The sequence below is a fragment of the Cynara cardunculus genome (genome assembly GCF_001531365.2).
Source record: "Cynara cardunculus var. scolymus isolate 2C chromosome LG 13, CcrdV1, whole genome shotgun sequence".
Classification (NCBI taxonomy): Eukaryota; Viridiplantae; Streptophyta; class Magnoliopsida; order Asterales; family Asteraceae; genus Cynara; species Cynara cardunculus.
In genome coordinates, this window is record NC_037540.1 from 877,677 (window position 1) to 904,683 (window position 27,007).

The 27,007-nt window shown below is 36.6% G+C and overlaps 3 protein-coding genes across 11 annotated transcripts; 2 read left to right on the top strand and 1 right to left on the bottom strand.

Moving 5' to 3' along the window:
- Window positions 1–2,977: 2,977 nt before the first annotated feature.
- On the top strand, window positions 2,978–13,798 carry LOC112524076 (arginine/serine-rich protein PNISR). 3 transcript variants are annotated; one of them, XM_025133703.1, is made up of 13 exons: window positions 2,978–3,464; window positions 3,616–3,661; window positions 4,110–4,538; window positions 6,755–7,134; window positions 7,216–7,419; window positions 7,498–7,695; window positions 7,850–7,924; window positions 8,302–8,368; window positions 8,919–9,218; window positions 9,297–9,987; window positions 10,076–10,129; window positions 12,708–12,803; window positions 13,414–13,798. In XM_025133703.1, the coding sequence occupies exons 1-13, from the start codon at window positions 3,144–3,146 to the stop codon at window positions 13,451–13,453; spliced, it is 2,901 nt and encodes a 966-aa protein (XP_024989471.1). In that variant the 5' UTR covers window positions 2,978–3,143; the 3' UTR covers window positions 13,454–13,798. The 3 variants fall into 3 exon arrangements, with proteins under 3 accessions (XP_024989471.1, XP_024989469.1, XP_024989470.1); XM_025133701.1 differs by having other exon boundaries at window positions 8,919–9,987; XM_025133702.1 differs by having other exon boundaries at window positions 8,919–9,987; window positions 12,729–12,803.
- Window positions 13,799–15,078: 1,280 nt separating this feature from the next.
- On the top strand, window positions 15,079–21,341 carry LOC112524077 (beta-arabinofuranosyltransferase RAY1). 7 transcript variants are annotated; one of them, XM_025133707.1, is made up of 6 exons: window positions 15,079–15,753; window positions 16,502–16,754; window positions 16,845–17,588; window positions 18,209–18,292; window positions 18,383–18,455; window positions 19,875–21,341. In XM_025133707.1, exons 1-6 carry the CDS (start codon window positions 15,395–15,397, stop codon window positions 20,318–20,320), a joined length of 1,959 nt encoding a protein of 652 aa, XP_024989475.1. In that variant the 5' UTR covers window positions 15,079–15,394; the 3' UTR covers window positions 20,321–21,341. The 7 variants fall into 7 exon arrangements, with proteins under 7 accessions (XP_024989475.1, XP_024989474.1, XP_024989477.1 ...); XM_025133706.1 differs by having other exon boundaries at window positions 16,845–16,957; window positions 17,036–17,588; window positions 18,209–18,455; XM_025133709.1 differs by having other exon boundaries at window positions 18,209–18,455; window positions 19,875–19,957; window positions 20,046–20,131.
- Window positions 21,342–22,561: 1,220 nt separating this feature from the next.
- Window positions 22,562–26,531, bottom strand: LOC112525366 (inorganic phosphate transporter 2-1, chloroplastic). Its single transcript, XM_025135471.1, has 3 exons — window positions 25,809–26,531; window positions 24,727–24,918; window positions 22,562–23,486 (listed from the first exon to the last, which is right to left on the bottom strand). Exons 1-3 carry the CDS (start codon window positions 26,529–26,531, stop codon window positions 22,665–22,667), a joined length of 1,737 nt encoding a protein of 578 aa, XP_024991239.1. The 3' UTR covers window positions 22,562–22,664.
- Window positions 26,532–27,007: the final 476 nt, after the last annotated feature.

Below are 27,007 nucleotides of genomic sequence, written 5' to 3' on the forward strand. Positions count from 1 at the left end.
GATTTAAAGGAAGATCCATAATTTTAATGAAATCCCATAAACATTGGATTTAGAAAATCCGAGTAGTTGGTATTTATGGAATTTGATAAGATTTGTGTATAATAATGTTTTAAAGCATTTTAAAAACAATCGCTTTGTAATAATTAATTAGTAAAAGTAGTTTAATGATTTTTATAATTTATTTGTATAAATTATCTATAAAAATTGGGATCAATTCATTCCAAGATTTATGAATCGAACACATCAAAAATTTCAAGAGGACGTTTACTTATATACTTATCCGTTAAACGTCTACCGGTAAAATTCAACATTATTGTTTACTTACTGGGTAAGATTTTATTCACCAAAACGCATCTTATGCAATAATTTATCCCGGTAAGCGCTAACCATGGTAAGAGTCGCCGTCCTCACTTACCGGATAAGACTCTCGATTATTGTTTTCACTCTTAACAGGTAAGATTCTTAGTCCTTGTTATATTCATCCGATAAAGTAATGACTTGGTAACTACTTACCTAGATAAGTATTTAATAATTCTAAAAAATTCAAATCGTTCAAAAACATTTCTCCAAATGCTCCCTTGGTTTCATAATAGTATTAGTATGACTTTCTTTCTTCTTTTTATTTGCATTAAATAAATATGATTTTTGAAATGAAAAGTCAAGTGTATGGTTATTTGAGTATAATTAAATCTGTATTAGATTATTTCCAATATATTTCTTTAAAATAGAGATTTTGTGAATTTTTATTACAACAGATTTTTTAAAACATTTTTTAAAATAGAGAAAATACGAGAAAGGTGGTGAAATTTTCCAAATTTAGAGAATTCTCTCTAAAAATGATTATTTATAGAGAATAAATTATTTTTTATTATTCTACCAACGAGAATCTTTGAATTTAAATGTATAGAAGATAGAAATAATATTTTATTATAAGCTTTGAATATTTTAATAATACAATTCATATTGTAATCTCCAAAATAGAGAAGCTGTTGTAGATGAATATAAATTTTCTTTAAAAATTTTGACCTTTAATTTTTATTTTGAAAAATATGTTGGAGATGAGCTTATGCAATAAGTTATGCCTATAAGAACATCTCCAATAGATTATCCAAAATAGATAATTAAAAGTCAAATTTAAAAAGAATTACTTCAATTCTTAACAGTTCTCTATTTTGAAGATTATAGTATTGATTACATTGTTAAAATATTCAATACAATTAATAAAATAGTATTTTTTTTCTCTCTCTCTTAAATATTAATTTCATGATTTCTCATTGATAGGAAAAAGAATAAAAATTAATTTTTATTTTCTAAGTAATTATTTTTGGAAGTTTTTTTAAAATTTGTAGATTTTCACCATTTCTATCATATTTTTCTTCATTTTAGTGAAAATGTTTTAGAGAATCTGTTGAAATAAAAAAAATCTTTATTTTAAATATTACTAGAAGGATACTCGTACAATGTAGCGAGATACATCTCGATATCAATGTTTTGTTTTGCTTATTTTTGTCTCCGTCGATGTCATAATACAATTTTATGTGGTTTTGAGAAAACGATAATGTTTTTATTTTTGAATAAAATATAAATATGAAAATATCATAAAAATTTTAAAAAATATATTTGTATTAGTACCAAACTAATTATTTAAAATTTCTTCTTTTTTTATATATTTCTTTAATTCAATTTTCTTATTTTTTGTTTGATAATATAACTTTTTATAGCTATAACAATTAAGTATTTTGTTATAACTCAGTAATTATCCTAATTATATTTTAGATTTTGTATATTTAAAATGAGATGTGTATCTTGTATTTGATTATGTTTATCTACAGTTAGCTACACAAATTCAAACATGAAACTTAATAAATTGTTTTACGTACAATTTGTAATCTTGAATTTCAAGTAATATAAATCATTAAACAGTACTTTGTACATAAAAATGGTTTTTAAGAGTTTTTATCAAATGTTTTATAATATAGTATATATATGATTTTTTAACACGCTCATTAAGATATGTATAAGGTTAGTTGTATTGTACCATGTACCAATCACCTTTTCACTTTTGGTACAATACATAGTACCACGATGATCTTTTCCTTGTACCGTGTACCAATCGACTTTATACTCTTCGATGTAATAGCAATGTCGACTGAAAAAAAAATTAATATCAATTTAACCACTGCAATTGATATTGATGTTAATTTGTTTGGTTTTGTATCAGGGGGCGGACGTAGTGTATAAGATACGGTGACACAAGCTACCACTTTGTTCCTCCGTTGTAAGGTAAAGAAAACCTGGAGTCGTCAAAAGTATCATATATGTTTTTAAACTACAATAATAACACAAATTTGTCTTGACATAGTTGGTTTGGACGACCTTTCTCCCATTCAAAGCGCGGTCTGAATCCAGTTTCAATTTGCGATTAATTACTCGAATACAAGACTTCACATACGAAAAGTAAAGAACTAACCAACAGATCAATGATGATTTTTGAAAGTATCCATAATTTAGTAAACATATAGTTAAATGGTGCCACCATTTAAAAAAAAAATTCGTAGGTCCACCTTTGTTTTGCACAGTTTTGACACCTTATAAATGTGAGAGTTATAACGTCTATAACAATTGATACAAAAACCACAAAAGTTGTGACGTAGTGGCTGAGGTCTAGGGAATGTGGTGGAATATCTCATGTGTTATGGGTTCGGTTTCAAACGTCCACAACAATTGTTTTCATTAATATTATCGAGATTGATGTTTTACAATCGAGATTAGTCTAGGCATAAGCTGAAAACCCTTGAAAAAACAGTGAATGCAAATGAAAATAAAGAAAACTAGAAAAGGGACTGATTTGTAAAATTTAAAACTAGAAGGAAGTGCATGTAACTTTATACAAAGGTTAAGGGAAATAAGTGTAATTTACTATAACTATATGCTTCTTCCGCTGCTAAATTTCTCGTTACCCGTTCTCTCCATCGACGCCGTTGCCCGCGCCTCACACCGGAGAATACCCTTCTCCGACGCCGTTTTACCACCGACCACCGACCGCCGACTTCTTTCTCCGTCTACCTCCACCGGAATTTATTCCACAACCCTCGTATTATAAACAACAAAAAGTCTAAAGAAAAAGCCCTAATATACTGTAAATGGACTTCCGATACGCGAGGCCACCGCCACCGCCACCTCCTTCTTCGGATCTCCACCAACCACCACCACAGCAACCAGTTCCTCCACCTCCAGGACCTTGGTATTCCGGTCAGTTCCAGTACCACTCGCCGTCGCCGCCTCCGCCACACTGGGCTCCACAATCACAGCACTCCGATCACCACCTTCCTCCTCCTCCTCCTTATGCTGCCGCTCCCCCTCCCCCTCCCCCGATGCAATATTCTTCAAACCCTTACCCTCTTCCTCCTAGACCTCATATGCCGCCACCGCCACTGCAACCTCATTATCCTCCTGTCAATCAGGTAACCCTAGATAAGACTGTACGTGTCTTTCAGGAATGGTCTTTGTCGAAATATTTCCATTACGGAGGTGTTCACGTATTGAGTTAAAATTTCGTTTACTTTTTCTGTTCCAATTTTTGAGCATTTGCTGTTTATTGATTGTTGATGATAGGAGTGGAGTAATGCAAACTGGGGTCATCAAGGTTGGGAATATTCAGGTTTGAATTTATCGTTATTGTCCAAACAGCAGTTATCTACTTTCATGCTGCCTGCATCCTTGTCGTATTATGCACATATGTTTCATGAGTTTAGAAAGTTCTGTGTGATAGTTGACACTGTTTACCATCTTCACTTCAAACATGCTTCCACCAACAACGAGTGGGAATAGTTTCAGAACTCCTGTATCCCAGTATGACACCTATTCTTAGAAAGATATCATGACGCTATGAATGAGTATTACCACGTAATGAAAGGAAATTTAACAAAGAGATATCTGGTTCGTGTTGATTATCGATTTTAGGTGCTGTTGACATTTATTTATGATATTAGCAGGGTATATACATGTATATATTTAGATTTGAGCCACCCTAAGTGAATTATATCTTGGTCTAGTGATCAGAGTAGCAAACGTATGCTGGTTGTCATCTTAACATTTTCCAATTGCAGCGCCTAACCAAAATGAAGATGATTGGGCTGCCAGGGCTAGAGCTTGGGCAGCTTCAAAAGTTGTAACTGATGATCAGCATCAGCATTCACAGTTAGTGCCCGCCAGTCGATCAGAAGAAATAAACTATCAGGATCAGTATTCACAGAATTTGGAGACTCCTTACACGGAGTTTCAGCAACATTCGCTTCCTCCATCAAGCTATCATCAGTATCCATCTTCATTTGCACCCCCACCTAGGACGCCTGCAAACCCTTTGCCGGAGCCATCATCATTTGGCTCTGGATATGCCCCAGATGGACACTTTTCATATACTGCCAGGGATGGAAATTTGCGTGACTCAACTGCTGCATACCCTCATCAAGAACCTGCACCTACAAGTTTATTAGTTCACCAGCAGGAGGTACCTTCTAGTTATTCTTCTGTTGCAGGTAATGAGTTAACTGATGTCTTTGATATAGCACGTGAAGCTTGTTCGAAGAACTGCTACCATAGAACTTGCATTCAATAATTATCTCCCCTTTCCTAGAAGTACATTGTCGCTAAAAGCTTGTTAGTTCATCATCATCTGTCCTTTTATATTATTTCTTTTTTGCTGCTCTAAGTGCTGAAGTGAGTTGTGAACAGCATCATTTCAACTTTTACCTCAAGTTGCAAAATAGATCCGAAGAACTAAGAATAACATGTAACTGCAAAACTACTGCCTTGTTTGTTCAGTACTCACATATCTGCATCCTCATAAATGTTAAAGAGTCATGTTTCTACTCCTGTAGGACAACCTATTTCTAGACTTAAACTATAAAAAACCTTCTATTAAATGTGGAGAAGGCTAGAAAGAACATAACTATGACAGCTTGTGGTCATACAAGCCTATCCCTTAATTTTTGGAAGTTGAGTTCATGATTTGCATACATATGACTGTATTATGAGGTGGTGTGAAAGACCAAGTGTTTTTTAACTTGAAATTGCTTGAAAGGACAATATTCTTCATATAATGTGGTTGTTAACTTGTTTTTCGAATATCGTTGGTGATACGGTTGAACATGCTTTCTGACTGATTGGAAGATTAAGCAGTTCCTCGTTGCTTCCTCTATTTTATTTTCAATTTCGACTTCTGGTATTTTTTTTCTTTTGTTTTTTGTTAGGTGGGTGAAGGTAGTGGTCTGCTAATAGGAATGCTTTAAATTATTTTATGGTTAATAAATTTGGATGTACCTGCTAATAAGATTATGCACAGCTGACTTAAGACCGACAATGAATTTGCTATTTGATTGACTATCTGACATGAGAACTGTAATTTTCTCTGGCATGGAGGAGGTAGCTTCATCTGCAACAGAGATCGGTTTAACTAACATGATCTGATGTGAAACCGAGGACATGACTGGCAACATGTCAGTGTTAAGATTATTCTCTGGTATATGGAGGCATACTCATAATGAACTACAACGTCATCATGCATTAATTAAGGACTTCTAACCCTTCTTTTGGAACGAAGGCTGTTGAAGTATATGATAGCCTTGTAATGCACCATGAGGAAATGTTGTAAATATATCATGTTCCATGTGAAGGAGCTTATGTTGTTGTACTCTACACATCTGTTCGACGATTGTTGTTTAATTGAGGAGATTTTTTCAGGAATGTTGTATGAAAATTTTAGACGTGTTTTTTTTGCCTTCTGACTTGATTAAGCTCCAAGTCTGACCAAGTAAGAGGCTTGCTCATGATGCTTGTTGATTTCTCTATGATAAGCTCTCATTGGATTTTACAGAACCATATTAAACGAATTACAGAGTGGTAAAATCTTAATGGGTTTGAACAAGATCTTAATGCGTAAATCTTCTTACCCCCTTCTTCGGGTGGGATATATAGGGTTCGTTTGGTTTGCTCTGGTCTTAGCGCCTCTTAAATTGACCATCATGCTTCTTTCTGATTTTTTATCTGATAAGCTCTCATTGGCTTTTAACTGAACCAGATTGAGTGGGGTTGCACAAAATTAATGCTTCTTACTTTACAATATTGTTAAATTGGCCTTTCTTAGTTCACTTCTTTTTGCTGAGTTACAGATGCGTTATTCTTCAATTTTGTTCTATTTATTTTTCATTCCTCCACTTGTTTGGGTGTGGCCACGCAAAATCAATTTCTACTAGTATTACAGTTACCTTACTTGTTTGTCAAGATTGAAGATGATCGATCTATGAAGATGGGGTAGTATTCTTGAATGGTGGTTTTGCAGGAAATATTGCCTGAAGAAACTAGAAGAGAGAAGGAGTAAAATTTGTGATTCTTTTCTTTTTCCACTTTATCATTGGGAACTGAACTAACTTGAATAACTGGAAAATATTACTTGTAACGTATGTGTTGCTAAAGGACAAGCAACTTTTGGTAAAAATAAATAATTTTGAAGAAACAAACATCAAATCATAAGAATTCGATATTCAGTATCGGGACACTTCCTAGTTATTCAGGATCACATGCTTTCAACACTTTGAACATTCCCTTATGCTAACGGAGTAGGGGAAGTCTGTATTCTCTTCTATCAGAAAGTTACAGCACTTCTCTAATCTCTAATATACCTTTTCAATCAATATCAATTCAAGACTGCAAGTAAGTTAACAGTTCGGTGGCTGACTTCTCATTTGAATGTCAGGAAAAGAGGAGGTGAGAGATATGAACGGGAAATTTTATCAACCATCACATATGCCTTTTGCTTCCGCTCCACAGTACCAAGTTCAGCAGTCATTATCTCCTAGTGATAGATCAATTTCCGTTGAACAGCCTCATTATGCATTTAGCAACCCATCTGCTGAGCCAACAACTGATCTTAGCAATCAGCCTTTAGATTTTGGGCCAAGGTTCGGTCATGAACATGACCCATTTGGACAATCCAAATACGGTAACGAGTCTGGTGGTTCAATAGGGGCAATATCCACTGGTACGGCTATGCCTTCAATTAATGCATGGACTTCGTCTGCTGCACCTGGAATGCCTTATCCTTCTATGCCTCCAGTTCATCCAACAGGGCAACAGGTTTTGATCCTTGGTCTCTGATATTCTTGCAGCTTATTGCTGTCATGTACATGAACGCTAATTTTTGTTTTGTTTCAACAGGTTGATCCTTCAGTAGGTGTTCCTTCTCCAGTTTCCATGCACTCGGCACCTTTATTTGGGAGGATTACTGGTTCAAGTTTCCAACCAACTATGCCATCTGCAAGCTCAACCTTTCCCATTGGGACATCAAATGCATTTCATGCAACAAATGCTTTCCCTGGTGATACATATGGAACCCCTGCGTTTCCTGAGCGCCCTAAAAAGGTATTGGAGCAAATCAAATCATTTATGCTCTATTGGGTTGTTCTCTTTATCTATATCTGAAACTGGAAGAATTTTCAGGCTTCAGTGCCAAACTGGCTCAGAGAGGAAATAATTAAGAAGAAAGCAGTCATCGGAAGTGCTGCCCCCGAGCTTTCCAGGCAGGACCCTGAATCTAATGAAGACGAAGTTATGGACCGCCCTCTTGGGAAAGGAGATCAGGCAGATGGAAAAAGCGTCGAGTCATCAAGGTTAACAGAAGAAGAGGATGATGACAAGGTTCTATTCTACATATGCATGATAAATTTGACTTATATATCTTATTATAGTTTTTGTGTATTATATTAGAAATGTTGACAGAGTCATGAGCGGTTTCGGGATTACTTTATATATCTCTGACCAAACTAACATATGCCTTCGCTTTTCCATATAGGATTATGTCGAAGCAGCTAGAACTGCTGCAATAAACCAGGAAATAAAGCGCATCTTAACAGAAGTTCTTTTGAAGGTGGTGCCATATAGATGCTAATTATTTGTTGATGTATTTGTATTTGTATCACAGAGGTTATTTTTATTATTACTCCCTCCATCACTTGACAATTGCAATAATTCCCATCTATCAGTCAAATGCCCAAATACACTTGCTCATTCAAGTTCAATCAAATTGTGTGGACCAGGACCCGACACAAGTACCTTTGTAATAATTACCATGGGCCATGGGGGCACGCAAGTAGTCTTGAATTGAAAGTCATTCAGGAAATGGGAATGTTGCAATTCTCATAGGACATCCCTAAACATGAACTTGCCATTTTCTTGGGACGGAGGGAGTATTCTTTTTCTTGATGGTGCTTGGTACTAATTAGTTTGTTGCATGCTTTTGATCAGGTCACAGATGAACTTTTTGATGAAATTGCAACAGAAGTTCTAGATGAAGATGATCTTAATGCAGAAGGTTCTTGGCATTATTTATTACCTTATTTTTTCATTTCTTTTGACAAGTTATGAAGTCCCTTATTACCTTTACGTTCCATTTTGTTTGTACGATTGGATGGTATTTGGAGGGATTTGGAATTCAATTCTATTCCAATCTCATGTTTGGTTTGAAGGATTGCTTGGATATGAAATCCCGGATTTCATTGAAATCCCACAAACATGGGATTTAGAAATCCCATGGGGTTTGTTGGTATTTTACGGGATGTCGTGGGATTTGTGTGTAATATTTTTTTTAAAATATGTTGAGAACATTTGTTTTTATAATAATCAATTAATAAAAAGGTAATTTAATTATTTTTATACTTATTTTTACAAATTATTTATAAGAAATGGAATTTAATTGCATTCCAAATCCTACAAACCAAAGACATTGAAGATTCCAAATCCTTCCAAATCCCTCCAATTCCAAATCCTTCCACTAAATCCAAATCCCTCAAAACCATTCCATCAACCCCCCCTAGTGTAATTTATCTAAGTGTTGATGTGTTTGTCTTTTTGTGGGTATGTAGTTGAGCGTAAGGCTATTGCTTCAAGTGATATAATATCTCAATCTTCAGCAGCAGTTCCAACTCCCAAGTCTTCCGCAAAGGTTCTAATTCCAGGCAAAACCAAAGGAACTGATTTGGATGATGTTAGTGGGAAGTCTAGTTCCAGCTCACCTGGAGATGTTCTAGGACTTGGTAGTTACGCTTCCGATGATGACGAAGACAAGGAAGTTCAGAACTTACCTATTCCATCTTCCAAAAGTAGTAAGCCACTGGTGCACCTGGCTGAGAATGGCAGTTCACAAGTAGATGGCAATGTGCGTGGTAAGAAGTTTCTAGATGAAGAAAGTGATTCGCATGGAATGAGCCCAAATGGGGATGTAGTTAATCATGGTTCTGTAGGTAGCGAACTTACTCGTAATAGGGTTGGTGCTGAACCTTCTCAGACAGACTCTCTGACTGAAGAATATCATAATGATAATTCCAGTGGTGATAAAGTACCAGATAGGTCCAGTATTTCGAAGTCAAAGCAGAGTGTAGGAGACAAGGGTGTCGGTAAACATGAACTTTTAATTGAGGGTCTTGCTGCCAAGAATCCATTACCTGATGATTCACAAGGTAGGAGCCCAAGAAATGGATCAGAGAAGAGTGGTAGTAAAAGAAAGTCTGCTAGTAAAGACTACAACGAGGAGGTGGAGAGCGGCAAGGACAAGATACATACGAAGGTAGATGATGATAGTAGGATTCAGGATGAGAGACACGTAAAGAGGGTGAAAAAGGATGATCAAAATGGCTCTAAACAGAAAATAAAGGAGCGAGATTCAGGGAAAAGGGTCAACAAGGCTGAGAGTAAGGATGATAAAAAAGAGATAGACAGGGACAGAAGATCCCAAGCCAAAGAAGATGGCCGGAAGCAAGAAAGATCAAAGGATGAGAAGAATGAACGATCAAAGCATAAATCTGTAGGTGACTCAAGCAGGCACAAACGGCATCATTCTCCGTCACCTGGTGGTAAGGCGAGGAGCAGCAAGGACAACTCATCTCTTAGCCATGCTCATGCTTCAAGTGATAGTTCTTCCGATGACTCAAGAAGGTTCTTCATCAATAATCCTTAATTCCTTATACCATCGACTCTGGTCCGTGTTGAATGTTAAATTACTCACTTGAATCGCTTCTTGCAGGAAGGTGTATTCTAAAAGACGCGATTTATCACCGTCGCCTGTCAGGTCAAGAAGGTACTTGATTTTGCTATTTTCTTTCACTATCTTGTTAACATATCCATCGAAAGATCATATTATTGTATTCTGCTCAGGCATGTGGCTAGTGTATCTAACTATTTTCGTTTTTACATCATTAATCTTGTCCATCACTAATTTTTTGTATTTCATACCAGACAAATCATTTCTAACTTCATATGGGCACTAGGTATTTATCATAATCTTAAAAAACTTGTTTCTACCTGATATGCTGTTCTTGTCTTACTTTGTTATGTTCGCATATATTTTATTAGGAACGGCACAAAAATATGCAGGTATATGTGTGCTCACAATATGAATAATCATTAGGCATTTGCATATCATTTACGACACTGTTTTATTTGGTCTTCTGCTAGTCATCACAAACTATTGCAATATCGTAATGTGTAAAAGGTATACGCCATTGGTCAAATTATTTGTGTGAGCAGTACTCCCCCAGGGGTGACATATTTAGTTTAGGACAATCTGAAACAATTAAGTCTAAAGATTAAGGGTGCGTTTGGTACAGTGGACAGAACAGAACATGGATCACTATTCCATTTTTTTGCAGGATTTTTATGTGGTACTACAGGAACAGAGTGGAGCAGGCGTGTGTTCCACTCCCACCCGGTGGAACAAACCTATATTTTACCAATATAACTTCAAAATAAAACTTAATTCTCTTCTAAAAAATCAAATATGCCTTCCTCTTTACATTTTTATTCATTCTTTAAAATTTATTTATTGTATTTTATGCTCTTTAGACTTTCATTTTACTCTCAATATTATTTTTATATGGTTTCTATATTTTGATTAATTTATGTAATTTATTAAAAAATAATTAAAAATAATAATATACAAAAGGTATGAAATAAAAATTGGAAACTGCATAAACTTTTTATTTTTGGGTCATTTTAATCGTCTTGACAAACTTTCTAATGATATGTTTTGTTATAATTTTTTTTTTGTTATAACTTAATAAGTTACTTAAATTAACCAAAATATATAAACAGCTCATTAGGGGTAAATTGGTCATTTTATCTATTCTGTCCTGTCCAGTTCTGTCTTCCAAATGCTGAACCTGGATACTAGACGCACCCTGAACATACAGAAGAAAATAAAGGCCACTTGCTTTCCATAAGATTCTGAATTTCTCCTCCTTCCATGCTGCTTCATCTAAAGATCTGAAATCTACTTCATAAATCATCTATGACGTCCGGTTCCACAAGCACGACAAGCTCTTTACTATTGCGGTTGGATATGCCAATCAATTTTTGCAGATGATGTTATATGAATCTTACTAATTAAGAGTTTATAGTTGAATATTAACTTTTTGCATCAAGGGGGAACAGATGGGGGAATGGAACACATGACCTCCAAGTAATTACTGTTTTACCCCAACAGGGACAAGCGGAATACCATTCAAGCAAACTGGAATATTAACTTTTTGCATCCAGTGAACTTTGATGCGCTCTTTTGAGGTTTATCTTTCAGTTATTTTAAATTACATCGAAGTGACAGCAAACTGGAAGCAATCATATGGACTATTGCTAACACTTGAATGACCTAGTCTTTTACATCTTGGGTTTTAGAGCTCCAATTGGGGTTTTGTCAAAATCATTTGTAGGAGTGTTCAGCCAATTAAATATTACTCCCTCCGTCCCAAAATAAATGTCCACAATGAAGAAGGCAATTAACTAACTAAATGACAAATGCACCCTTAATAGTTAATAGTAGAGAGTAAGGCCCTAATGCTTTAGCAGCTTAATGAGCTTAATAGGACTCGCAGCTTATTGTGTCAGCTAATACATGACTGTTTGGTAGTGGCGTAATGATATAGAGAGTGGCTTATTCAGTAAGCTTTTAGGGGGAGCTTTATGCAGAACGCCAAGCTTTTTCTAGACCTGCCTTCTAATTAAAAAGCACACTCCTTCCATCTATGAAAAAACCCTCGCAAACAAAAACCTTTCCAATTTATACAGTCAAATTACTTCACACAAACAACTTTATCCATACAGGATTTAATGGAAAACCAACCAAACAGTCCCTAAGAGCGCATCTTCAACAACTATTTTTAGAAATTTTGGACATTTGGAAAAAGTTTACTCCAACAGCTATGTTAAACTCTTCTCTAAAATAGAGAAGAAAAATAGAAGAGAGAGAGAGAGAGAGAGAGAAGAAATCTCCAAATTTGGAAGAAGAAAGATAAAATATAGCATACCTGTTGGAGATGCTCCTAGAGTTTCTCCATTTCATATTTAAGGGTAGAATTGGAAAGTAGACATGGACACTTACTTTGGGACAAACTAAAATAGAAATATGGACTCTTATTTTGGGACAGTTGGAGTATTAACTAATGTTTTGGAGGAAAATTTTTGGCCTGCCTACGGTTGTTTTTTGTAATGTGGCAGTTCTTATAGCTTGCATGTGTGGATTCGTTTGTTTTGGTTTTACATTTGAGTGTTCATCTATATATTGATGACATTATATTTGTGAAAAGGGTATAAAAACAGAAAGCTAACAATAACAGGGCAGTTGCCATAGAATTTGATCATATTAGATTAACTCACTGGTTTAGCATGGGATGTTTGATTTCTAGACAAGTGTCAAGGTCTCCACCTAGCAAGCGTTCTCAGCACAGGCATTCTCTCTATTCTTCTCTTGAAACTACCAGGTATGTTAAATGTGCCAGTTTTCATGATTCTAATTTCGTAGCATAATGTTTTACCAAAAGTAATAACCGGGTGTAGGGGTGTGCATCGGGCGTGGCGGGCGGGTTCGGGTGGGCAAACCAGAAATCCGATCGAATTTCGGGTATGGAAACCAAGCCCGGTTTCGGATGCTCTGGATTCGGGTTGGTCGGGTTTCGGGTTGAGGTTGGTCGGGTTCGGGTATAGTCATAATGCAATATATATTCAGTCTATTTTGAGGATGAATTCAATTGATTGACTAGGATTTAAGATTTCAAAAGATAATTAGATAAATAAATATATTTATGTAAGATTTGAGATATATATATATATATATATATATATATAAATATTTTGGGTTTTCAGACGGGTCGGGTGGCCAAAAATCAAACCCAACCCGAATCCAAATATCCCCCCAAAAGTAGGGTTTTGGATTTTTGGGTTTTGCACAAATACCTTATTTTCAGTTTGAGTTCGGGTTTGGATTTCAGACCATTCGGGTTCTGCACACCCCTAACCGGGTGTCATACATAACGTCAAACATCTTGATTCTATGATCTCTTTGGCTTACAAACTGATCTGTTTTTTATACAGGGAAAGACGGAGATCAAGATCCAGGTCTCGAAGAGGATAGTGCTGAGGTTGAGGTCATTCTACACATTTCTGTCTTTGCCTATTTTCCGACATCCTCCAAGGGTTGAGCATTTTCCGACTAATCCTAGATTCTGGTGCCTGCGATGCCGCCGCCGGCCATCGTTGCAGATTAGAGACCCGCCGAGTGTAAAAAGGAGACAATGAACAGGTGTTGTAATATGCAAGTTTTTTCTTTGAACTATGGTGAGGCTAGTTTTATACCATCTTCATTTTGGAACAAGTTTTTATGAATTGTGTTTTTCAAACTGGGTACTCATTTTATCATCCAATGATGTATGTCTTTTACATGTTTTGTATGTGAAAATGTGTTTCTTATTTTTAGAGTAAATTACGTTTTCGTCCCTGTGGTTTATTAAAGATTGTGATTTTCGTCCCTATAGTTTAGAAATTGCTTTTTTCGTCCCTATGGTTTGTAATTTATTGCTATTTTTGTTTTTTATTGTTTACAATTCTTTATTGTTTTGGTCCCTCGTACTTAAAGGTAGGAATTTATCCAGGGATGAAAATAGTAATAACTTGTAAAATATAGGGATGAAAATGGCAATTTCTAAACTACAAGGATAAAAATTAATATTATATTCAGATTCTATATTTTGAAGATCACAACATTAATTATAGAGTAAATTATGCTTTTCGTCCTTGTGGTTTGCTAAAAATTTCAGATTTCATCCTTGTGGTTTCAATATTTAGTTTTTATCTCTATGGTTTGTAATTCATTTTATATTTCGTCTTTAAGGCCAAAACACTATTTTTAAGTATGAATGATTAAAATAGAAATGAATTGTAAACCATAGGGACCAAAAAAGTAATAAATTTTAAATCATAAGGACGACAAAAGAAATGAAAATTATAAATCATAGGGATGAAAATTGTAATTTCAAAACCATAAAAACGAAAACATAAATTTTCAACAAATCACAGGGATTGAAAATGTAATTTACTCTTAATGGTATTATTTTTCTATTTGTAAACATTCAAAATCAAGAATTTTACGGAATATATTAAAAATTCTCTCTCTCATGATAATCATTTTTTTGGAGTTACCCAAGTATGGAGAATATCACTTAGTCTTTCGTTCTTTTTTCATTATAGATTTTTTTTGAGAATATGTTAGAACGAAAATTTGTCCGAACTCGTTATTTTCCAATTTTGGAAAATGTGTGTAAAGATGCTCAAACGGATCATCCAAATCATAATTGTCATAATGACCATTTTATATTGTGACATGGTACAGTTGTGGCATGAGATATTTTATTAATTAACAGTTATTCACATAAGAACTTCCTGCAATTTATATTTTTGTCATGTCATGTCAGCTTATCAAATGCAAGACAGACAATTTATCCAGTCTTATTATAGTCGTACAAAATATAAGACCGACAACTACTGTATGGAACTACAGTCTGTGTACTATGTGAACAACAATAACTTTATTTTAAAAATAATGATAAAAGATAAAAACCAAAGAGTCATGGGTGAAGTTGTGACATTTTATAAAGTATGGGGTGTCAAAAAAATTTAGGGGGTAAAATAGAAAATATTACCATATTCAAAATTATATAAGAAAATGGTGGAAGAAGGTTTGACCCGGTGACTTTAGTGGGTGGTGACGGTCACTCAACGTCAAGTCTCACATGTCTCTTGCTCCTCCACCCACGCCTTTTCCGGCGGCTCTGCTGGTGGATTTCTCACCGAATAACCTTCACTTTTCCGTTAAATTTCCTCTTTTCTACACATTTTTCGACACTTTAAAACCCTACTTTTCCATGAAATTGGAGGTCCATTCTCCCCTTTTATACAACAAAGCCGATTTCAGAACCCTAATTTGAATCCCTAGATACTTGATCAATACAAATGTTCCAATTAATTCTTGGTTTTGATCTATTGATGGTTTGATTTGTCTTATTTTTTGGTTTCAAAAATGGTAAATTATCATTTGCAGGCAGTAAAAATTGGATTATTGTTGGTTTGGCTATGTGGGTTTGTCTTAATTACAATCTCCTTTTATGCTACTACTCACATATTGCCTTCTTCTTCTTCCATTAAAGAGCATATCAAGAATCTTAATGGTTCAGAGGGTCCTACTGTTACAATATTTGCAGCTGTTAGGCCTTTTAGTGGTTCAATTGGGAGTAGACAGGTGTTAGCTATTAGATCATGGCTTGGTTTATCACTTGACATAAGGGTTGTTCTTTTTGGCCAAGACCCTTCTCTTTTCTCTTTTGCAGGTTCTTTTGGACCTGGTTCTAGGGTTTCTGTTGAACCCACCATTGATTTCACGTAAGCCCTTTTGAATTCAGCTAAAGTTTTCATATATATATATATATATATGCACATGTGCAGGTTATGGCCAGGTTACAGGGAAAAACCATAAAAAGAATGAAAAACTAAAGAACACCCTAGTTAGAGGCATATGTGCATACAAGTAGTTTGTAAGTAAATTTTCCATGCACGTGTGCATAACATATACACATACATAGAACCAGGAAGCATCTTCAATTACTTGTACACACATGTGCATACCGTGTAGATGAGCGGTTATTAGGATGTTCCGTAGTTTTTCATTTTTTGGGGTTCCCCTGAACCTCACTCCCTCTCTCTCTCTCTCTCTCTCTATATATATATATATATATATATATATATGCTAATTCAGGTTCAAAGGGAAAACCATAAAAAATGGAAACATGAGAACACCCTAATAACCATTCATATGTTTCCTGGTTTCTTTGCACGTGTGCATTTTGTGCACATGTGCATATACCGGACAAGTTACTTTTATGCACATGTATATAATGTAAAGATGAATGGTTATTAGGGTGTTCCTCAGTTTTCCATCTTGTTGTGGTTTTCACCTAAACCTGATCCTATATATATATATATATATATCAACTATTATAACTTGTTCATGTATGGTTGTATGAATCTGAGATAAATCTTTAAGTTACACTTGAGGTAGTAACTGTTAGATGTATGATTCTATGATATCAAGTAATAGGACATTTCACATTTTTTCTTTATCATTGTTTAGATTTTTAGGTACTCCATTCTTTCATTCAATGGTTGCAAGAGCACAAACATCAGATTCCGATATATCTGTTTTGATGGATTCTGAAACCATTCTTTTGCCGGACTTCTTTTCAACGTTGAGCTATGTTCATAGACTCGACCATGACTGGCTCGTAATTGCTTCACCAAAAAATGTATCAGAATTCCCATTTCAATTGGATATAGACGGAAAACATTGGCTAGGGAACAACGGTAAAAGAATTAAAACGAAAAAGGTAGCAAGATAGTGGCATACAGCTTCTTAAGTAAACAACCAATTTTATTATTATATGAACATCTTTTAAATCTCGATTATTTTTAATCAGTTGCAGGACTTTCTTTCTCATGGGTCGTGGGAACATTGTGATGACAAGAAGACGATTATGGCATGGAATAACGGAGATCTTCCTTTGCATAACGGAGTTCTTCCCCCATTTTTGTATGGGAAAGGTTTTCACAACTTTTGGGTCGTTAATGAGGCTTTGTCCTCTGATTTTAGATTTGTATTTGATGCCAGTTGGACCGTCTCAAGTTTCTTTATTAATGATCTTGATGGTGGCAACAATATAGAATCAAGAAATTGGGAGAATGTGGGAAATTCTCATTTGGGTGCTTTATATGGATCGTTATTCTTCCGTGAAGCCGGTTACTCCAACATGGTCAAACTTTTCAAATGTGGCGGTCACTACCATTTCGGAAGTACTAAAGAGAACATTGTTTACCCATTAGGATCGCCTAAAGGATTAAGCTTTAATGATTTAGGGGTATTTAGATTCACGAAATATACAAAACTTTTGAGTTGTTTTGATAAAATGAAGTCACTAGCGGGAAATGTAGGCTGTTCAAGAAAGAACCAATTGACGTCATTAGAGCCACTAGCCCTTCCATATTCTTTAGAGCTTCTCCTATCCAAACGTGCTGACCAGAATAAGACGATTGTGCTAGCAGTTGCGGGATATAGTTATAAAGATATGTTAATGAGTTGGGTATGTAGGTTACACCTCCTTCACGTCACAAACTTTGTGGTTTGTGCCCTTGATGATGAAATATACGACTTCTGTATCTTGCAGGTGAGCTTGTTTATGCTCATTTACTCAAAGTGTGGATCTTTTTATAACCCATCTCGGGTCCTTGGGTTAAATGGCCTTTTGTCAAGTTTTTTTTAAATCCATGACCTTCTGTCAAGTTTGAGAATATCACCGCTTAACAGAAGAATGCCACTTTCATACACAAGAATGCTTAGAAACCTGTCACAAGGTCATGGATTTGAAATCCACTCGTTAGGAGGTCATTTAGCTAAATAACCCATCTCTAAGGGGGCATTTAAGTATATAACCTTAAATGAGATTTTCATTATATCCATGACCTCCTGACCTATTAAAAGAAAAATGGCTTCATATTCATCAGAAGGTTATGGATTTAATTATAATCTTATTTAAGGTTATATATCTAAGTGGGTTCTTTTGTTAAATGGCCTTTTGTAGGTTTTTTTTTTTAAATCCATGACCTTTGACTAGTTAATTTGAGGATGCCACTACTTATCAGAAGAATATCGCTTTCATACACAAGAATGCCGAGAAACCTGTCAGAAAGTCATGGATTTGAAAACCACTTGCCAAGAGGTCATTTAGCTAAATAACTCATCTCTAAGGTTATATACTATCTAATTCGCGTTCTTTTTTCCCTTTAGGGATTGCCTGTTTTTAGAGATAGATTAGCTCCAACCAATATCAGCTATAATGACTGCCACTTTGGAACAAATTGCTTTCAAAGGGTAACTAAAGTGAAATCGAGAGTGGTTTTGCAAATACTGAAGCTGGGATATAACTTGCTAATGAGCGATGTCGATGTTTATTGGTTCAAGAATCCTTTGCCACTGCTTTCAGCTTTCGGTCCTGCAGTTTTCGTGGCTCAGTCCGATGAGTACAAAATCACAGGTTTATGTTCATAAGTTTTCATCTTTTCATCGTCTATAACAATTGCAATGATTATACTTTGGTTTCTAAGATCAAATGGGCTACTTTTCATATTAAAAATTTAGATGGATTTTGTTATGGGTCATTAAAAAAATCAAATTTTGATAGATTTTTCTAAATGCATGATCTTTTGATAGATTTTGAGGCTTTCTTGTGTTAGGAAGAGGCGTTCTTAAGTTTGTCAGAAGGTCATGCATTTAAAAAATTATGTTAGAAGGTTATTCTTCCAAGTAATCCTTCCTGTTTGGTTTGACATAATGTTTTTGAGGGATTTGGATCTCGTGCAAGGATTTGGAATTGGAAGAATTTGAAATCTTTGGTTTGTAGGATTCCTTATAAATAATTTACAAAAACGGTATAAAAATAGTTAGATTATCTTTTTATTAATTGATTATTACAAAACAAGTGTCTTTAAATATTTTAAAAACACTATTACAGACAAATCTTATGAAATCTTGTGAAATACCGACTACCCCCATGGGATTTTTAAATCTCAGGTTTGTGGGATTTCAATGAAATCTCGGGATTTCAAATCCTAGCATTCCTTCAAACCAAAAATAGGATTGGAATTGAATCCAATTCCAAATCCGGCAAACCAAATGGTTGCTAACAACATACTTTAACTCCTCGCTATAGTAGACACCAAGAAATTCCCCATGGTGCTATCTAATCGTCTCTAGTTTATGGCCCTATCATGCCATGGTGGCATATCAGTAAGCAATTGAGGGACGGCGAATGCCTACCCTTAGAATAAACCCTGACTCAGCGTCACAGGTTCTCCAGGTCCGAAGGGATCCAGACGAATGTGCTAAGCCAATGCGTAAGTGGTTTATTTAGGATATCCATCCATGGAAGTTGTACCGATGAACTGACCTTAGTTGAAGTTGATATTTAGTGTGGTTGACCTCAAGAGTCAAATTAGGCCACTGGAGAGGGAGTAGGGGTGTAAATGAGTCGAGCTTTTAACGAGCTACTTGAGCTTGAGCTCGTTTATCTCGAGCTCAAGCTTAATAATTATTGAGCACGAAGTCGACCTCGAACATAAAATAGAACTCGATTGACTTAGCGAGTCGAGCTTTATAAAACCAATGTTTGACTCGGCTCGTTCTAAAGCTCGATTAAATTTTTCGAGTCGAGTGGAGCCGTTCGAGCATATACTTTTTCGAGCCCAGCATACTCCATCATATGTTCAAAAATAATACATTAAAAATATAAAAATTAGCAACCTCGAGCCAATAAACGAGTTAATCGATCGCGAGTACGAGCCCATAAACAAGCATCGAGCTCGAGCTTGATAACTGAAAAAGTATTCGAGCTTGAGCCCTACTCTGCTTTCTACTTTCTAATATCCGAGTCTCTAATTACTCTTATCTTGTGTAGGGCCAATAAATTTGCCACGACGCCTAAACTCCGGCTTTTACTACGCTCACTCCGATGGTTCAACAATTGCTGCTTTGGATAAGGTAGTAAAGCATGCATCTTTATCAAATCTTTCGGAACAACCAAGTTTTTATGATACGTTGTGTGGGTCGAACGGATCCTACCGTGTAGGTGACGACATGTGTCTAGAACCCGAAACAAATCTTACTGTCCGTTTCTTGGATAGAAACCTCTTTCCAAACGGGGCCTACCAAGACCTATGGGACTCGAGTAATGTTTCGTTAACGTGCATGGAAAAGGGTTGTTTTGTGCTTCATAATAACTGGATCAACGGGAGACAAAAGAAGCTCAAACGCCAGGTGTCATCGGGCCTTTGGGAGTACGATATGAGCACGAGGATGTGTTGGCAGAGCTGGCAAAGATCCAAATCCATAAGTTATTTCTAAAGAATTACGGTTTTTCTTCGTGGGATGTATGAAAAAGATCGCTGTTGAAATGGTTGATGTTTACAAAGAGGACAGTAGATGCCGAACAACAAGGAGTTGCTAAAACTTCGGTTTTATCAAATGGGCCGGCCTTAGAAAAGCTAATAAGAAGAAAAACCAAAGATAAAGACATGTTTTTGTCGGTTTTTAGTGGGTTATAATGGTTGAAATCAGTATCAAACGGGACTTTAGTTTCTTGAAATGCTTAAGGAGTGTATAGGTTCACTCTTCGGAGTCCAATCATCGAATGGGGGGTCAAGAAAACCGAAAGAGGTAAAAGATGCTTCCTTTTCTGTTGGGAATAGTCTGAATTCGAAGGAATTTTGTGTCAGAGTTGTTCATGCGGGTGGACGGGAAGATCTTTATCGAAATCCAGTTGCGGTTTCTCACTTGATGAAGAAATATCCGGGTATGTCCGTTGCTCGGCCGGAGGTTTTCAAGAATCCTCATGAAGCTGTTTTATCAGCACGGGCTATGCTCTTGCCCGGTCAAAAGTACTATTTAGTCCCTGTCACGACCTTAAAGAAGCTGAAAAAGAAACATTCCGCCAAGAAGAACAAATCAATGGGAAAAAAGGGTCAAACTGTTGCTCCGGATGAGTCTGATGATTCTATCTGTTCAGCAAAAGATTACTATGTTTCCAAGGAGAAGTGGTCGAGACGCGTAGTTAATAAACATATACAGTTAAACCGACAACTCGTGCCACCGGTCGTGAAGTCAAAATCGTGGCGCGGGTCTGACTGGGAGCCGAGTCTAACGTCCATCCAAGAACTCTCTCCGTGAGCAATCGTCTTGAAACCACATGAAACCGGTATGTAGGTTATCTGTTATTGCTGAATTTCACATCTTCGTTTTTGAAAGTTAAACTGCAAAATGATATTATTCCAGTTGCTTTTGCAATGTAACCGTGATCTTTGTTCTAGTTTATGGCATTTTACGTTATTGGAATATGTTATTATGGTAAGATTCCACATTGGTTGCCGAAGGGAACAAAGGTTGCCGACTAAGGAGTTGTCTGGCAGTTGTTGAATGGTTTGATGAAGAATGATTAAGAGGCTCTTATAATATAGTGCAAAATGAAATATAATTGTTTGGTACTTGTTCAGAATGAAATTAGGGTGTTGAATGGTTAAGAGAGGCCCAAGATACAAAATCATTCAGAGGGTTTTAGAATCATTAAGAGACAGATTTTTTTTTTGCCGAACAAGATTCACCTCTTAGCGATTCAGAGGTTGCCTCTTAATAGAGCTATTAAGAGGTAAACAAACACCCCCTAAATATCTTTTCTATCAGACACGTTTTTAAACCATGAGTCTAGGTGTGGACAAAGTAGATAATATCTCGTACGGTTAGCCTTGGATGTTATAGATGGTATCAGAGTCGGGAACTGGTGTCAACGAGGACGTTGGGCTCCCACGGGGTGGATTGTAAGATCCCAAATCGGTTGGGGAGGGAAACAAAGGTTGCCTTATAAGGATGCTTGAGATGTTACAGATGGTATTGGAGCCGGGAACCGGTCTGGTGTGCCAACGAGGACGTTGGGCTCCCACGGGGGTTGGATTATAAGATTCCACATCGATTGAGGAGGGAAACAACCTTACAAGGGATCGGATACCTCCTCTATGAGGCGCTTTTTAAAACCTTGAGTCTAGGTGTGGACAAAACGAGCAATATCTGGTATGGTTAGCCTGTGATGTTACAATTATACTTGTTTTCATGGTCAAAACTTGGAAAAAACTGATAAAGGCTGCTCCTTTCTTACTGGGAATTCTTGGATTTGTGTCATGTAAATGGAAAAGAAAAGATTCACATATAATGGATTATTTGCAAAATGGAAAGGAAAGACTCTGAAGACTTCTTGAATTAGGGTTCAAGACGTGGGACAAGCCTTTAAGGGAAAACTAAAAAAAATGGAAAACTGAGTAACACTTTAATAACCATTCATTTGTACGGTATGCTCATGTGCATAAAAGTAATTGAAAACGTTTCCTGGTTTCTATGCACATGTGCATACCGCACAAATTACTTTTATGCACATATGCATACCGTACAAATGAATGGTTATTAGGGTGTTCCTTGGTTTTTCATTTTTTTTTTTTTTTGCTTTTCCGTGAACTTGACCCTTAATAGGAATTATGAGAAAGATAAGATTGACTTGTAAGAAGAAAAAAATAAATAGATGCCAAACATTGAAACAATGAGTTCCAATTTGAGGTAATCTTTGATCATATCAAATAAAAGATGAGTGATTAGCGTTTTATAGAGCCTCCAAATGGTTCGAATTCGAATCTTTTTCGACTTACACTCAAAAAATATGTGCCAAGAACCTGGTCAAGATCCATGTGTAGATCACAGCAAAAATGGCACCAACCGGAATCGTTACTACCCATGAAGTAACAATTTCCCTCACGGTTTCTGCTCTCACACTATTAAGCCCTCTAGCAAACCCGACTCCCATAACCGCACCGACTAGGGTATGAGTAGCCGAGATAGGTAGTCCAAGCTTTGATGCGAATAGTACAACAGAAGCAGCGGCAAATTCGGCTGCAAATCCTCTTGTAGGAGTTAACTCCGTGATCTTTTTACCAATTGTAGCTATCACTCTATACCCCCACATCATAAGCCCCGCAACAATCCCAAATCCGCCCCAAGCAAGAACATCCATAGGAATAACAATTTCGCCCCCGGTGGCCGCCCCTTGTAATATAGAAAGAGCTGCAGCCAAAGGGCCTATGGCATTTGAGACGTCATTTCCACCATGGGCAAATGACATGAAGCAGGCGGATAAAATCTGCATGTACCCAAACACACCGTAAACTATCTCAAGTTGAGTGCCTGTAGGGCCCGCGATATCTGATAGAAACCCGATACCTTTAGGATTTAGCTCTTCGTGTGGCTCTTGTTGTGTCGACTTTGACTTGGCTAGGAGGTGGCCGAGCTGTTTGCGGATGATGTTGTTGACTATGAACGCACCTAGCACACCACATCCTAAAGATTGGGCAATTGCTATAGGGAGTGTCGTACTAAGAGGAAAAGCGGCCAAAGTTATTGCGGTGACACCCACGAAAACCGCAATTGGTGCCGCTGCAGCTGCTGCTTGTCCTGGGTTCGGAGCACTGTAAACAAACTAAATATAGTATAATGGGTTAGTTAGGAATACATACATATATATATATATATATATATATATATAATGCTCAAAATAAAATCCTAAAAGTATCCACAATTCTTTCATCCGCCTACGTCACTTTTGCCTCTCCAATCCCATCCAGTTCAATCCGCATACCAAACTCACCCTTAGGACAAGACATGACAAAACAATTGTTCAGCATTTGGTAAGATAGAACTGGACAGGACAGAACATGTAAGATGACCAATATACCCTTAATGAGTTGTTTATATCTTTTATGTGTTTTGATTGATTTATGTAATTTATTAAGTTATAATTAAATAAATATTTTTATAACAAAATATATCATTAGAAAGTTTTTGTCAAGACGATTAAAGTGACACCAAAATAAAAAGTTTATGTAGTTTCCAATTTTTAATTTATACATTTTTTATAATTATTAATATTTAATAAGTTACATAAATTAACCAAAATATAGAAACCGTATAAAACCATTATTTTGTGGACAGTAGAGTGAAAGTTTAAAGAGCATAAAATAATAAATAAAATTTAAAGAATGAATAAAAGTAAAAAGGGAGATGTATTTGATGTTTTATAAGAGAATTAAATTTTATTTTGAGGTTATATTGGTAAAATATAGTTTTGTTCCACCTTCTTACATGGGGTGGGGGTGGAACACACCTGTTCCACTATGTTCCACATAAAAGTACTGTCAAACATGGAATAGTGATCCCTATTATGTTCTACTATGTCCAGTGTACTAAATGCACCTACATTTCAACTAAATGTCCAAGATTCAAATATACACCAAGACAATCGTAAAGTCACCTGAAAGCCTGCATTTGGGACATCATATAATACACAACCAAACAATGCATCCACGATAGTTGCAGAGATGCAACCTTCAGGGTCAGCTCAACTGACAAATAAATGCTAGGCCTTGGGGCTCCTCCCCATAGGTCGCCAGTTCAGGTCTCCTCACCGCCTCTGGAGATTTTCCTGGCTATTATCTTCAGGGCCCCATGGGATTAGTCGAGGTGTCCACAAGCTAGCCCTGATGCTCATAGTTCCCAGAAAAAGACAGTTGTAGGGGGTGCATTCATTCTAACTAGATGTCCAAGATTCAGGCTTTCCATATTTGCATTGCATCAAAAGTTATATACGTACATGATACTAACTATAACCAAGAAAAATGGTATCAGATACTCTCTAGGATGCTTTGGTAGGTTGTACGTACCCTTCGAATGCATTTGTACACGAGGAAGGAGACGGCTGCACCCACAACAGGGGATATAACCCAAGATGACGTCACCCTCGCTATTGAGCTCCAGAAAACTGCACCAGGTCCTCCGTAGACGAGTCCAAACCCAACCATGGATCCTACAATACAATGTGTAGTCGAGACGGGCCAACCATAAAATGATGCAACCTGAGCAAAGATCCCAAAAGTCAACATTTTTCTGTTAGAAAAGGTCAAATGCAGTTCCCTGGTTTATGTTTAAGGATTCTTTTCTTTTTGGGAATAAAGGGTTCTTTAGGACTATCCTAGACCGAATTATCTTGCTTTAGGAATGGTTTTTCATAGTCTAAATGTTTAATCAATCTAGTATCAGAAGGGGAAGAGTAAGGGACTTGCAGCATCCTTATCTACTTTGTGCTTGAAGAGTACCGTGTTTGGAGGGAGGATCACATGTGATTACGGAACAGTGTCAAAGTAAGAAAACACTAAAACGGCCAAATCACATGTGAATTTGCATTGAAATCATATGCGATTAAGGAACACAAACAACGCAAGGGTGAGTAGGCGACTTGGCCCGTGACCTGTCACGTTAATCACATGTGATTTTAGTGTAAAATCACATGTGATTGTTATCTTATTTGGTTAATGTTCTCGTTTGAACCCCCACTCATCATGTTTGTCCTTAAAAGACAATAGTATTTAGGAAAATACGTGGAACTCCTTCAAATTACTCTTCAAAAGTGCCTTTAAAGAGAGAAAGTAGGTTCCAACATACATGGATGAAAAATGGTCCAATTATAGATGATGTGGGACTTGAACATGCCCCCTCCAACAGAGAGGCTAGACGGGTGCAAATTGCCTCAAGAGTGTAGGGGGCTAGGCAGACACTGGATTCCAGAGTGTCAAATTTCTTTGGCTTTGATACCATATAAGAATATATTATATCGCTCTACAAAAGAGTCACTGAAGAGAGAAAAGGGATTCCAACATATATAGAAACGAAATGGTCCAAGTCTAGCTGATATAGGACTCCAAGAGTATTTAACTAGAAAGGAGCAAAAAGGAAGAGTAATCATTACCTGTAACCAAGTACCAGCAGCCGCCAAGGATGATAACAAACCCGCAAAAAGCAGAGTATCCTTCCCTTGAAAAACATTAGCAACAAGAATCCCTTTCTGCATTGTGCTAGTCACATGTCTTCCCATCAACAACGCCCCCGAAAATTCCAACACCGCGGCTGTCAGCACCGCCTGCCGGAGTGACAAAGCGCCCGACCCAACTGACGTCCCCATGGCATTCGCCACATCGTTAGCCCCAATATTCCAAGCCATAAAAAACCCAAACAAAAGGGTAGCATATGACAACAATTTAATCTTTAAACCCATCCCTTGAGCCAAAGACTTCATAAAGAATGGTAAAGCCAAAGCTGCCACAGCTATACAAATAGAAATAGCAGAAGCTGTGCTAGAAGATATGTGAAAAGCCTGAGCCATACCAGGCAGATCACCTTCTTCTTTAACAGTTTCTTGAGTCTGACTCGATTCAGACCCTTCTTCGCCATCTTGGTTTTCGGCGAAAGAGGATAAAGAAGCAAAAGGGTGTATGGGTTTATGGTAGTGTTTGGGGTTCAGAAGTGAAACAGAGGATTTGGGTATTTTCAGAATGAAATCTTTCTTGGGTTCATAAGTGAAAACAGAGTGATTTCTGTGTTTTGGTAGATAAAGATTGGAGTTAAGAAACAAGAAATTTGAATGTGTGATTGGGTTTCTAGTGGAAGAAAAACAGTAAGAAGAGGTAGTCATGGCTTAATGGATAACTTTGTGGGAATATGCTGATTGTTGAAGAAGAATCTATTCAGCCAGTGGCCATGGAGGGAGGTGGTGGTGGTGGTGGTGGTGGTGGTGGTGGTGGCTGGAGGAATTGGAGATGATTTGTGTTTTCAAGTGGACATTGTGAGGTGGTTGTTGAATGTGGATTTTTGTTTGGATTTCTTGATTTGGATCCTTTTGGAATGGGTGGTGGTTGTGCAGCCTGGAGGCTGCACCACTCAAACACACTCCCACTGTTTTTTTCTTTTCTTTTTCTCAATTTCTATTTATACCCACATGGATTTGTAGTTCTACTTCTTTTATCCTCTACCAAATGGTTGACTTTTCAAACAATCATTTTTCAGATAATTGTGGGTAGGAGTGTTTATGGGTTGGGTTGATCAGGTTGAAGATATTTGAACAATCCAACCAAATGCTTGCAGTTTGCAAAAATCTTAATCTAACCCAAC